Source organism: Gracilinanus agilis, chromosome 5 (genome assembly GCF_016433145.1).
Source record: "Gracilinanus agilis isolate LMUSP501 chromosome 5, AgileGrace, whole genome shotgun sequence".
In the NCBI taxonomy this organism is placed as follows: Eukaryota; Metazoa; Chordata; class Mammalia; order Didelphimorphia; family Didelphidae; genus Gracilinanus; species Gracilinanus agilis.
In genome coordinates, this window is record NC_058134.1 from 205,762,208 (window position 1) to 205,776,236 (window position 14,029).

Here is a 14,029-nt window from a genome sequence, read left to right on the forward strand (position 1 = left end):
ATGAACTAGAAGCAATTAATTATAAACCCTCTAAATAAAGAACATAATGGAAATGCTGTCTGACGTCATCACTCCAGTTTATGAACCCTACTCATTGCCCAACTGAACTAAGCAAACACAGTGACTAAACTACACATCACAGACTTATTAGCAAATAAACAACAACCACTAGCAATAGAACAGACCCAGTCAGCAGTGCAGAAGTTCACAGCTTCAGCGAAATTGTAGCCCTGGTTAAATCCAGAGTGATAGGCACGAGGAAATGTCACGACAAATTCTCCTGCACATTGATTGGTCCTGAATACCTGAATGCAAATTAAGGGATGAAATACAAAAAAGGGAGAGAGGGGAGCATAAGGGAAGAGAGACAAGTTTTTATCAAATAGCTGTTAAAGAAAATTTTTTTCAAACTAAAAACCAGCAAGCACACTACTATAATTGCATTAAGAAAGAAATTAATCAAGATTTTTAGGAACAGTTAACAGCTTTTCCATTGTTGAGGAAAAAAACCCATTCCTGTTAAGACCAAAATTACCAAATGCCTGAATTAGTAGCCATACAGATTCCAAAATAATGAATTCTCAATGTAGTGAATGTTTCCTATATCATGAAAACTACATACTAGCTAAGCTGGCATTCAGTTTTCCCTCCATTCACGCCACTAACAAGAAAGATAAATATTTCCTTTGGAGGTGTAGAGGCACCTTTTTGGAAGTCAACCAGGTTAGTCACTCTAAGGCTAGTTATTTTGTCAATGAATCAGCTTTGTTCAAAAATACTTAAATTTGTCCTTTGGAAGAGCCTAGAGTAAAATTCATACAAAAGGAAAGCAGAAAAAAATTTACTTATTTAATCTGGACATTTTCTTTCTTATCCAAGTGATATTTAGACATCTATCTCTCTCCAATTTGATGAAGTAGTACTTTACAAGTAGCTTATTATTTAAGTTTAAGAATATATTTGAGCATTTTGTTGAGTAAAAATGTTTGGATATACTATCTTTATTTCATTAGGTCACCTATTAAAGTGACTACAAAAATCTTTATATGAAAAGCAATTCTCACAAGCATAGAGATTAGTCTATAGAATTGCTCTAATTTAATAACAGCCTTTATTAAAACAAGAACATAAGTTATGAAGCTATATAAACATAGGACAAAATACCCTACTGAAAACAAAAGGTCATTCTTCAGGATATCTTACTTAAACAGGATGTGATAAGTATAGTCTGACTCATATTTTATAACATCCCTTTTTCATCAGATAAAATTTTTTTCCTCACATAGGAAAGCTAATTTAAGTAGAAGTTTATTGGCTTTGAACATTTAACTGAGATATGAAACTAAGCACAGAATAGCCTGTTTTAATTCACATCAAAATTGGAAATAATTAAAAGTTTAAAACACCAAAGAGAGAAGCAAGGAAACTCACAGGTACACCATGCTCCATCAATACATTGGGGTTCATAATGGTGACTAACTGATGGAGGAGATCAGGTTGAGACTCAAACAGTTCAGGGGCCAGCTCCCTCATCACTTCCTCCAGTTGTTCTGCCGCATGAGATGGGACGCCATACCATGTCTTTGGCTCCCCCCTACAGGAAAAAAAATAGCTCTTAAGCATGGCAGAATATGACGCTGAATATAGATAAAATTATAAGGTCATTCTCAACCAACTAACTTCAATTTGTCTCATAATCAAAGATGACATCCCAAATGCTGACAAGTTGGAGACCACACAAGAGTTTATTGACAAAGCAATATATTCCAAATCAATTCAAAGAACATTTATTAAGTGCCTATGATTTCCAGGCATTGTGCTGAATTCTAAGGATACAAAAAAGCAAAAGACATTCCCTGCTCTCAATGAGCTTACAATATAATGGTGAAGACAACATGCAAACAAATATATATGAAGCAAAGCAATCAATACAGAAGATAAATAGGAAATATCTATAAGAAAGCAAGCTCTGGAATTAGGATAGGTTAGGAAAGGTGGCTTCCTGTAAAAGGTGGGATTTTAATTAAGACTTAAAAGAAGCCAGGGAAGTCAGTAATCTAAGCAAAGGAATGAGAGTATTCTAGGCCTCAAAGACAGCCAGAGAAAATGCCCAGAGTAAAGAGGTAGAATGTCTCACTCTTAAACCAGCCAGAAGAGAGGAAAGGTAGGAGGGGGCTAGGTAATGAAGGGTTTCAAATGCTAAACAAAGGATGTTGTATTTGCTCTTGGAGACAATAGGAAGCCACTTGAGTTTACTGAATAGGAGGGGTGATATGATCAGACCTTAAAAAAAATACCTCAAAAAACACATACTATACCGAGTATGAATCTTTCACATCTTGATATGTTAAGGATACTTAGGCCAACATTTTGAAAATCTATGGTTTCACTACAGTGAGGGAAAACTACATAAATTGATGCAAACTGTAACCCCTCTATGCCTTAGTAAATGTATGTTAATTGCTGTTACCATTTGTAGAAGTCAGTCACAGAAGTACAAATAACTAATTTGGTGGCCAATCTTCTAATGAACTTCAAACTTAGCTATGCTCATCCTTAAATAGTGGAAGTATTTAGAAGGCCTGCACCTGAGACTTTTCCACTTTATAAGGACTTGACAGAGCTCTGACTCCAGCAGCAATGCTGTCAAGTACAAAGGGTCATCTCCATACCACAATGAGGCATTTAGTGGAGAACATAGAAAAAAGCACATTAAAAACATACATTCTTCTAAAGGATGCTGATAAACCAACATGACAATACCAGTCATGCCAACTCCAACAGGGCCAAAGTCATAGTCACTGATCTGGACTCTAGTACATTTTTAGATATCATAATTATGTTCGACTAACAATCCAAAAGACAAAAGCAAGGCTGGAACAAAAACCTGTTAGCCTCATTCTGATACAGTACTACTAAATAACCAAGCCATGCTACTAATACTTGAAATTATCAGTCATGCTATTTCCAAGTCAAATTTCTTAACCCAATTCACAAACAATGGAAACAATATTGGGCTACAGTAAGAAAGTGATAGGACTTTCTACTGCCTTCTGTAGTAAAAACAGAATATAAAGAAGAAAGATCAGTTACTGGAGTTACCAGAACACTAACCAAGTGACTGGAAAATTAAATAAAGGTCACAAATACAATTCAGGAGAAGTAAATAAATGGATATTATTATATTTTAAAGTTTCCTTAGGGTAAATTGTCATTTAATAAAATAAATACAAAAACAAAAATTCTAGAAAATTTGGGTTTGGATTAACCCACTTTTCTGGACTTAATTTACCCATATGATGAAAAGGTTATCCATTCAGATGGTATGCTATTTAGTAATATATATTAAGCTAGAATAACCTAAAAAGGTATATAAGATTCAACCAGAATTACCTAACATATTGGCCACGTATCATTTGGTCCAAAACTTTTGCCTGTACTTCTTACTTAGGTTGAAAGTGAAAGGGACCTGGGATGTTGTAGCCTATAGTAAAAGGAAAGGAACTTAGCATGAAGTAGCCTTCAATGATATTTCTAACTTCATTTGTTAAACCAAATTTTTATTTTGGGAGAAAATACTTTTGGATCATATAGGTCTCCCCAATAAGTCACTTTAATAATACATTCATCTATCCCCTACCCCCAAATGACCAAAGCATACATATCCAAAAAAAGCCTGCCCTAGTGAAATACAAGAATGAGGTCACTAAAGGATACTCATACCAGTGCAGATAGTTGATAGAATAGCTCCAGTGATCCTCAATATGCCAGCAAAATGAAGAGAAGCACATGCCCACATAGAGCCAAGGCACCTTCATACCAGAGATATCCACGTTGATATGTGCAAGGACAGACTGCTCCAGGACAGGCATGTTATTCAGGTTCCAGCCAGAAAGGGCATACTCCTGCCAAAGGATAAAGAGTGTGAGATAGAGCTTAGAACTCTTTTCTACTACTCTATTCTATTATATGGAATCTATGACCTTTGAATCTCATGCTCATCAATTCTCCAATTCTCTAAACTATACTCTATTTGAGCCTCATCTCAATTCCCTCAGTCATCATTGGTGAAGCTTAAAGTACAAATATGAGGCTATTAAATGATTTGCCCCACTTAAATCAACTTAGCAGTAAATATTTGTTGATGATCCAGTGTTCTTTGCATAAATAATGCCATGATAAGTGTTTTAGGGAATCTGATGGATTTTAAGACACAAGTCTCTCCTCTCAAGAAGCTTATAATCTAGTTGGAGACAAGAACCACACATATGAAAATAAACAAGAAAGGGCAGTGTAATTTAGTGCCAAATAAGTAATAGACAGTAGTACTATGGCATGGAGTGATCACTATGGACTGTGGTAATCATAGAAGGTTTATAAGAGATAAAATTGGGAGTATGGTTTGAAGATCAAGGAGGATCAAAGGCATTTCAAGCAAAAGGAACAATACAAGGAAAACCTCTGAGGTAGGAATGCATTAAGATGAATTCCAATGACAGTAAGCAGAGAAGTTAGCTGGAATAAAGGTTTGACTTGGAAGAACTGTGAAAAATTAGGCTAGAAAATAGGCTTAAGCCAGATTGTGGCAGGTCTTGAATATCAAAATTAATTTATCAAATATCAAATATATCAAAAATAATTTAGACTTTATTGCTCAATGTAAGTTATAACTACTTCCTATATTGCAACAGGAAGCTACTGAGAAGGGGCAATCTGAAACCCATATTTTAAGATTAATCTATAAGCAGTATGCAGTATAAATAAGAGAAAGTCAAGATTAGAAGAACTAAGTCTAAAATACTATCCAAAGGCTTTAAAAACTAATTGGTCCCCAAACCAATGTCTATATAATGTCAATGTCATGTAACCTCTGAGGAAATTATTCCCCAAATAATTTTAACTATATGGTAGAGAAAGAGGTATGACACATATCATAGCACAATGACATGGCTGAGCCTATTTGTATTTTCTTTCTGTTTTCACAGCCAAGGAGAATGTCCTATGGACTAAAAATGACAGACAAAAAAAATGGTTAATAGGGAACTAAAATCCAAGATAAGAGGGATGATGCTATTGATTACAGCATACTTAGAAAAGCTCAAATCACCTGGACCAGAAGAAGAACTACTTCAAGATGACTATGAATTTGTGGACATGGCAGTGACCCCTGAATTATCATGGAGGATAGCAAACATACCACGAGATTGAAAAAGGACAAATCCTGTTCCAAATTTCTAAACCAGGAAGAGAACTGAGTCTATAAATAATAGTTCAGCAAACCTGACTTCAAATCCTAACAAAATGTAGAAGAGATTACTAAATGAATCAATGTGAATATCTAGAAAAGGAAGTAGTGATCTCAAAAACCAATGTAGGCTTCATCAGGATGTCACATTGTAATGTTTTTTGAAAAAAGTTTCAATAAGACATTTACACTTTAAAAGAAACAAAAATCCATTCATTGCTGGTGGAATTGAAAACGTAATCATTTGAGGGGGAACAACTGACAACATACAATATAAGGTATAAAAATAACCATACCGAATGAACCAATAATTTCAATGTTGGCATTTTACTCCCATTGTGTTACTGAACACAATATGAAACAAAATCTATCTCAAGTCTTGAATTGCAATAACAACTACAAGATGCTAAAAGTAAATAAAATGTCCCAAAATAGGGTAAAATAAATTGCTATATGTTAAAGTAACATAATATTACAATGCAATTGAGTCCAACATGTGTGAGGAATACAAAGCAATCAAAAAGACCTTTATGGAATAATTAAGCGAAAAAGGGAAAAGAACAGAGGTACACACTACATAAGATCACTCCAGCTTCCATGGAAGAAGGAACAGAAGAGAGGAGACAAAAGAGACTTCCACTGAAAATCAAGAAGAAAACTGATTCAAATAGAAAATTTGAGGAAAAATGGTCTTATGAAGGCAGAAATTTAATTCAGGTAAGAGAAACTGAAGAAAATTTGAAGGGAGGACAGTTTCCAAAACCAGAATTCACTTTCTATTTCAATCAGAGAAAAGTAATGAAAAAAGATTAATATTAAGGGAAGATTGAGATGTAAGGACCTGAAAGGAAAAGATTCAAAAGGGCTCACGGAAAAGGAGTTGATGATTGACACAACAAGTAAGAAAAAGGCAGTGGAACAAAGTGCTGGGCAAAGTAAATTGGTAGAGTGGACAAGTTGGGTAAAGTGAGCTAACAAGACCAGTTAATGGAAAGTACCTATGATATGGCAAGGGAGTTGTTGAAATTAACAGAAGAAAGCTGGTTATACCTTAACAAATCACTAAAAAAAAGGTCACAGCTGGCTTCCAACGACTTAACAAGGTATAAACACTCACAAGTCATTTTTTAAAAATCTCAATCATTATCAAGAACAAGAAAAATTGCAGTAAGAGATATTTGTTTTTCCATCATGAGACTGTCTGTTCCAAAAGCATCTAGTCTTCCTCAAGGAAGAAAAGGCACAGGGGCTAAGGAAAAGCTTTACCTCACTCCAGGTTACTGGAAAAACAGTGCTAACAAAAATTAAAAGAGGGCGTCTGAGATCCTTAAAATAGAGGAAGTAGTTGGAGAAAGCAACACTATCTCTCATAAGAGGTAGAGAAGGAAAATAATAAGTGCTCCCCTGAAGCTCCATGGTGGATCAGAGGTGCTTCCTGAAGAGGAGAAAGCTGAGGGGACTGAACTTGCAGAGTGGCAACAGCTGCTGGGGATGACAAGGCAGAGACAGTAAATTATCAGATAAGTCAGGAGAAGAAACAAGAGCAATGGTAGGTCACAGGACAGTGATCCCTGCCTAGGATTCCTGAGGCAGCTCTCTATCAATGGGAAATAAGAAAAGTTGGTTTTCTTTGTCAACATGGATTTCTGGATGACTCAGTTTACCCTTACTTTTGAGAAAACCCAGTACTAAAGCACATCTATTTTGATTTGAATGTTAAGCACCTTTTTGTTTTGGAGGCTTCTCTACTGGATGAAAGTTTTCTCTCCAGGAGCTCAGCTCCTGAGTTTGACCTTTGTCTTTAATTTGTTACAGCTGACCATTCTCTAATGCCATGGCTGCTGAATGTTAGGAGGTCTACATGCCTGTTTGTGGTTAGTCTTTGAAGGCTTCCCAAAAGGTATAAAGAGACTCTCAGGGTCAGTATCTCTTTGGAGTTGGCACTAAGAGCTGTGTCTTCTCCCAAGGATGTGATTCCCAGAGTCTCAGAGGCTTTGGTTCTGTATGGAATTTTGTTTATGATCTGTGTGGTGCCCAGATTTATAAGCCTATCCCTTATTTGATTAAAGAGTGGGTTTTCTAATTACTTGGAATCTCTGTATTTATTTCCAAGTTATCTTTCTGAGGTATGTAATCAAGACTTACTGAAAATCCACTTCTAGAAATTCATATGGACACAAACTATATTTAGTCATGAGGAAACAAAATCAATCAGCCAATATTTACTAATCACCTATTCTGTACAAAGTGCTGCACTAAGCTATTAAGATTATTAAGTCTTGGGCTCAGTCTATGTTTTCTTCCTCACTGAATAGCCACTGAAGGTAAGGAATGAAAAAAAGACAATTTATTTGGGAAAATAGCACTGAGAATGAGATTTGGATTTCTGGAACAAATTTAAAATACAGAGATGAGAGTCTGCTGGCCTGGCACAGAATGTCCCTAATAATGACTAGGAAGACTATCTCTCTTGGATATCCTACAAACCTAATTTAAAAGGTTTTAAGCTAAAAACAACTAAGAGGAGAAAAACTGTGCATATCCACTAGGTTAAATACAATAGTGTAGTTTCAGTGAATGAACAGCTGATGAGGTACCCGAAAGTTCCTAGGAAACAAAATCCAATAAAGGAAGTAATGAGGCTCACAGACTCAAATGTTTGTATGCAGATGCCCAAAATTTAAGCACCAATCAAGAACTAGATTTTACATTAGCAAAGAATAATCGACCTGATGATCTCATAGAGATTTCTGAGCTTGGCAGAATGAAACTCATTACTAGATGGATTATGGCTCTAGAAGAATATATCTTATTCAAAAGGAGGAATGAGATAATAATATACAATAAGAACTTATATAGATGTGAGGAAATTAAGGAAACAAAGAAAATTGATCAGTCATACTCCTAGAACAGAACACTAGAATTCAGATTTAGTCTGACTTGGGTCAAACTGAGCAGATCCATTGTGACCTTGGTTTGCATGATGTCTCCCCCAAATATACTATAAGTTCCTTTTAAGGTAGGTACTGCCTTCTGCTTCTTTTTTGCATCCCCAGCCCTCAGCATAGAACCTAGACAATGATGGTGAACCTTTTAGAGACCAAGTGCCCAAACTGCACCCTCACACTGCATGTGAGCCTCCTCCTTACCCCAGATAGGGACGGAGGAAGCACTCCAATTGGGCTGCTGGGCAGAGGGAGCTGGTGATGAGAGAAATGTCCTCAAGTGCGCATGGAGAGGGGGAAGGGAGCAAACTCTTCCGGCACATGTGCCATAGGTTTCCCAACACAGACCTAGCACATATTAGGCATTTAATGTTGATTGACTGGTGGAAAACAGCAGTCGTCTGACCGCTGATGAAGCATTCTAATTCTCTCTCTATCCCCTACCTTTCTTTCCTCTTCTTGCTCCTCCCTCTCTCCCCTCAAAATCAGAATAAGATAATAACTTCTTTCAGTGCCTTAATGCAAGGCAAAAGAACCAAAAAAGGATTCTATCTAAGATATGATTCTCACTGTTTGTTAGGGTAGAAATAATGCAAATATTAAGGAAAATGGCCCAAGGCTTCTAGAGTTTGTGGACAAAAAAAGATAAGAAAGGTAGAGAATAGCCATGTATCCTTTATTCTGAAGAAGCAGATTTCAAAAGGTTCTGAGAAAAGCTAGATAGGATCCCACTGTCTAAAAGTTCTTCTGAAGTCAGTTCAGAAGGACTGAAAAACTCAAAAAATAAAATTCCAAATACACAAAAGGAAATTATTTCAGTGTAGTGTAAAATGGGTCACTGTTTAAAGAGATCAGTGTAGCTGCACAAAGAATACTTAACCAACTTAAAATTTTTAAAAGGTACATATGGAATTCAGATGCAAGGAAAGTTAACAGGACATATATAAAAAGACAACTAGTTTCTCTAATAGTCTCATGAATGCAAAAGCTCAGAGTGAGCTGAAGCAGGCAGGAAAAGTTCAGGATGATAGAAGGGTTTTAATTAACCTGAGGGACAGGGAGATAAGAGGAAGCTTCTTGTCCTGGTGGATAAAGTTGAAGTGACTGACACTAAGAGAAAAGAAGGGGCTTTCAAATTCTTATTTTGTTTGCAAAAGAGACTATAGTCTTTGAATGGAGAAAAGTAGACTTAAAGGGCCACAAAGGAGCCTGAAATCTCAGGAAGAACAAGACAAAACATAGCTACTCTTGATGGATATGTTACCAACCTCTGGCGACATACATACACCCTCAGAGAAAGATTCTCACAAATCTAACCCCCAAGCAACCATCAATAATAAACAAAAGATGCCAGAGAATAAAAGATACGCAAGATTGAAAAAAGGAAAATGTTGTCCTGATCTTTTTACAAAATAAAGACAACAGTCTGCAGACTTCAGACCAGTGAACCTGATTTCAATTACTGAGAAGATTCTAGAAAAGTTCCTAAAAAGGATGGTTAATGGCCATCTAGAAAAATAAGAGGCATGGCTTCATAAAGACAAGGTCATACCAGACTATTAATGCTTGGCCACAGAAGAAAGAATCAGGAACAATGGATAGGTAGAAAATGCAAAGGCAGCAAATTTAAAATTGACATACCCTTTTTCAGGTATGAATCAAACAAGATGGCCTCTGAGGTCTCTTCTAACTCCAAAATTTCATTATTCATTTGTATTAGACCAAAGTAAGAGGGAAGAATGATAACTATACAGGATTGCAAACATGTCCTTGGAGCTCTTTGAGCTTAGAAAAGGATTATAGAGGGCTAAGAAAAGACAGAAGAAATCATTTACCTACCATTTGGCCATAGTAAATGATCATCCCTATATAGCTCTATGGTCACAGTATCACTGAATTTCCTCACCTTGGGATGAAAGGTGGCTAAAAAGTAAAAAGAGAAACTATAGCTACAATAAAATCCAAGAATCTTTCTTGTTAAGAATTAAATATATGATAGGGTGGAAAGTCAGGGGTTTCCTACATTAATATCATTCATCTTCTTCTGTTTTCCATTTCTTCAGAACTAAAGAACATCTACATACTATTTGTTCCTATCTCATGTGGACGGTAGAAGGAAGTTTGGCCATATAATTTAATTGGTACAGGGAATGCCTGAGGTGGTAACTTCCTCCATTTGTGTATATTAGCAATTTTTCTATAACTCATGGTGTTAGAGTATTGCCTGGGACACTAAGAAGCTAAATGAGTTCTCCAAGGCCACACAGTTAAATATGTCTTTGAGGTAGTACTTGACATCTGACTCTAAAATCAGAACTCAATCTACTTTGGTTTATTTTTCCTCACACCTAAAAGGGAAAAAAATGATATGCCCAGGATCAAAAAGAAAAAACTTAAGAGGAAGAAAAGAACAATAGTCAACTAATGTCTCCTTTCCTTAAGTAAATCTGAGCATTAATAATGACATTTCTGCATTAAGTAGTCCCATACATAAGATAAAACAATACCTTCTTTTTAAAACCTTATAAAGCACATGTACTTGAGGTTCTCCAATCATCCTGTTAAAATCATTCCTTAAATTAATTCAAATGTATAGGAATAAAAGCCATTCCCCAATTGATTAATGGTCAAAGAATATAAACAAGCAGTTTTCAAAAGAAATCCAAGTTAAAAGTAGCCATATAAAAAACTACTCCAAATCACTAATAATTAGAGAAATAAAAACTAAAGCAAACTCTGAGGTTCCAGAGTTGACCAAAAAAGGGAAAATGACAAGGTCCAAGAGGCTGATGGAAGACAAGCACAGTAATATGCTGTTAGTAGGGCTATGAAATGGTCTAAGTTTATAAACAGTGTATATACCTTCTATCCCAGCAATATCTATACCTTAAAGAAATCAAAGGAAGAGGAAAAGGACTCATGAACAAAAATATTTATAGCAACTGTTTTTGTGGTGGCAAAGATCTGGAAATTAAGAAAAGAGTACCCATCAACTGGGGAATGGCTAAACAATTATGGCATATGAATGTAATGGAATACTACTGTGCCAGAAGAAATGATTGAAAGGATGGCTCCAGTGAAACCTAGGAAGATTTGTATGATCTGATGCAGGGAGAACTGAGCAGAATCAGGAGAACAATTTATACAATAACAACACTGTGAAAACAAACAACTCTGAAAGACTTAAGAACTCTGATCAATTAAATGACCAACCATGATTCCAGAGAACCGATGATAAGGCATACTACCCACCTCCTGACAGAGATGTGATGGACTCAAGGTGCAGAAGGAGACATATATATATTTTTTGGACATGGCCAATGTGGGAATTTGCTTTGCTTGACTATGTATATGTTACAAGGGTTTTCTTTTTCTTTTTTTAAATGGTGGGGGAAAGGCTGGAGGGAAAGAAAAATCAATTTTTGTTAATTGAAAAAAATAAAATTTAATTTTTAAAAAGGCTCATGAGTCAGTGACAAAACACACACACATAAACACACGTTCCTCTCTTTCTCTATCCCTCTCCTCCCCCCTCTAAACCATTTCTTAGAAAAATGATGCTCTTTCTCGTTGTTTCTGTAATCAGCCTCTTCCTTATTTGGTGAAATTCCAAATGCCCATTTTATATCTAAAAAAAGCAACCTATTTCTTTTGATCTGTACCCTTCTATTCACAAAAACATTATGGCTTCCTCCAGACCTCCATTAAAGAGCTGGACTAGAATAAATGAAGCCCACCTAAAAAACCAGTGAAAGTGTAAAAGCATATTTAAAAAAAAAACAACAACTAGCTAGGATCACAGAGAGTTGAGTAGTACTAAAAAAGAACTAGGTAGAACTGGATAGGACTAGAAAGAAAATGAATGGGATCAGACAAGTATAAAGTGATTTATAGAGCAAGGAAAAGTGACCTGACCATTCAAGAAAGCAATCTCAAATTATGCTTTAAAAAAAAAAAAACAAGCTCCTAAAATGTCACACCCTTTAACCTAGAGATCCTACTACTAAGAGGTCAAAGACAACAAGGTCCCATATATAACAAAACATTCACAACATCACTTTTTGTGATAGGCAAGAACTACAAATAATGAGATTGGAATGGCTAAACAAACTGTGGTATGCAAATATAATAGAACATTATTGTGCTAAAAAAAAACACAACAAATATGAAGAAGTTAGAGAAGCATGAGAAGACATCTGAACTGAAGTATATGACAAAGCAAATCCAAGAAAACAATGTATGCCATGTAAATGGAAAGAACACCAATAAGTTCAAACTGAATACTGTATAATTATAATGACCAAGCTTGGCCTGAGAGAAGAGATAAGAAAATGTACCTCCCTGCCTTCTTTGTAGAAGCAGTCACAGAACACTATATAAACCATCTGACTCAGTAGGTGGCAGTTATATTTGCTTAACTCCTTTTTTTCCTCCTCTTTTCTTTTTGGCCTTTGTAACAAGGGATGACACAATGAGTCAAAGGTGATATAAAAAAAAAAATTGTCAATTTTTTAAGATACCTTATTCTTTCTAAAATGCAGCTCTAAGGGGGCAGTGGACTGAGAGCCAGGCCCAGAGATGGGAAGTCCTGAGTTCAAATCTGACCCAGACACTTTTTAGCTATGCAACCTTGGGCAAGTCACTTAACACCCATTGCCTACCCTTACCACTCTTCTGTCTTAGTATCAATACCCATTAATGATTCTAAAAACAGAAGGTAAGGGTTTAAAATAAAATAAAATGCAGCTCTAATAGATAAGGTTAGTCTCTTAGATTTACTAGATAATTATAGAGGTAATGGAAAAGAGAGACAAAAATAAAGGGGAAAGAAATAAACAATGTTTTTTCCTACACAAACATAGGACATTTTTTTCCTGGGAAACTGGAAAGTAGACTTTATCATGATCATATACAATCTCATGAGCATGCACGTGTGCATGTGTGTGTGTGTGCACGCACAGGTGTGTGTGTGTGTATTGGTCTCTATTACAAATGACCTAAGTGATAAACAAAGGTGTGCTGAGACTCAGATCCTTGGTTTACCAAAAATAAGTTTAAAAATAATAAACCTGATTTAAAAAACCACTTCAAGTTTAAAATGAAGTTACTAAAAAAACAAGTGAATCAAATATATCAAATGTAAATAAATCTTATTCATTTGTTATTAAACTCACTATTTTGCAAATCAATTAAAGTGGTTTTTATCATCATCATATAAGCCTCAACTCAAAGGGCTTTTTGCACTTAGTCAGGTCTAGGTGCTAAAGTGAAAATGTGCTTTGTTTTCCAGAAAGTTGCTCTACAAAGTTCAGCCTAGCTATAGGTACACAGAAGTTTGCACCTCCTCTTCTGGCATCATCTTTCTCCGACCATCCTTTACAGGAAACCCACTTCCAAAATCCTTCGAAGAGATATCAGCTCCATACTCCACAATGACATCTTCTTCAATAGTGCTCACCAGTCTCCAGAATTCCTTCTCTACCAGTTCTGTGGGCACCATCTTAAAAGGAACAAAATGGCTAATCAGCAAAATGACCATGACATGACATGCAGGCCAACTGTTATAAGATGACAAACCTCTAAAGCTCCCAGTTCCAGGCAGACTAGATCCCAGATTTTTTCACTAGGTGACAGGGATTTTAAAATAGACAAGCTGGGTTCCTCAGAAAATCATCTGTAAGTGTAATTAACCTTTTTCTATAGAAAGCTGTTTCAAAACTGAAAAGGAAGAAGATGAAACAGAACATCAAAGGGAAAAAGGAAGAGGTAAAAATCAGAGTAGAATTTCAAAAGAATTAGAAAATAACCTGATAAATTACCATGAAAGGCCAATGGAAAT

General features: G+C 35.8%; 1 protein-coding gene across 1 annotated transcript in view; it reads right to left on the reverse strand.

Moving 5' to 3' along the window:
* The window catches only part of KDM5A (lysine demethylase 5A), a 99,906-nt gene that overhangs the window by 63,025 nt on the left and 22,852 nt on the right, over nt 1-14,029 (reverse strand). Inside the window, exons 10-13 of the mRNA XM_044679413.1 lie at nt 13,532-13,690; nt 3,724-3,905; nt 1,432-1,594; nt 186-305 (exon numbers count right to left, since the gene is read on the reverse strand). Of these exons, the coding sequence (XP_044535348.1) occupies nt 186-305; nt 1,432-1,594; nt 3,724-3,905; nt 13,532-13,690 (624 nt within the window). The remainder of the gene's footprint in view (nt 1-185; nt 306-1,431; nt 1,595-3,723; nt 3,906-13,531; nt 13,691-14,029) is intronic.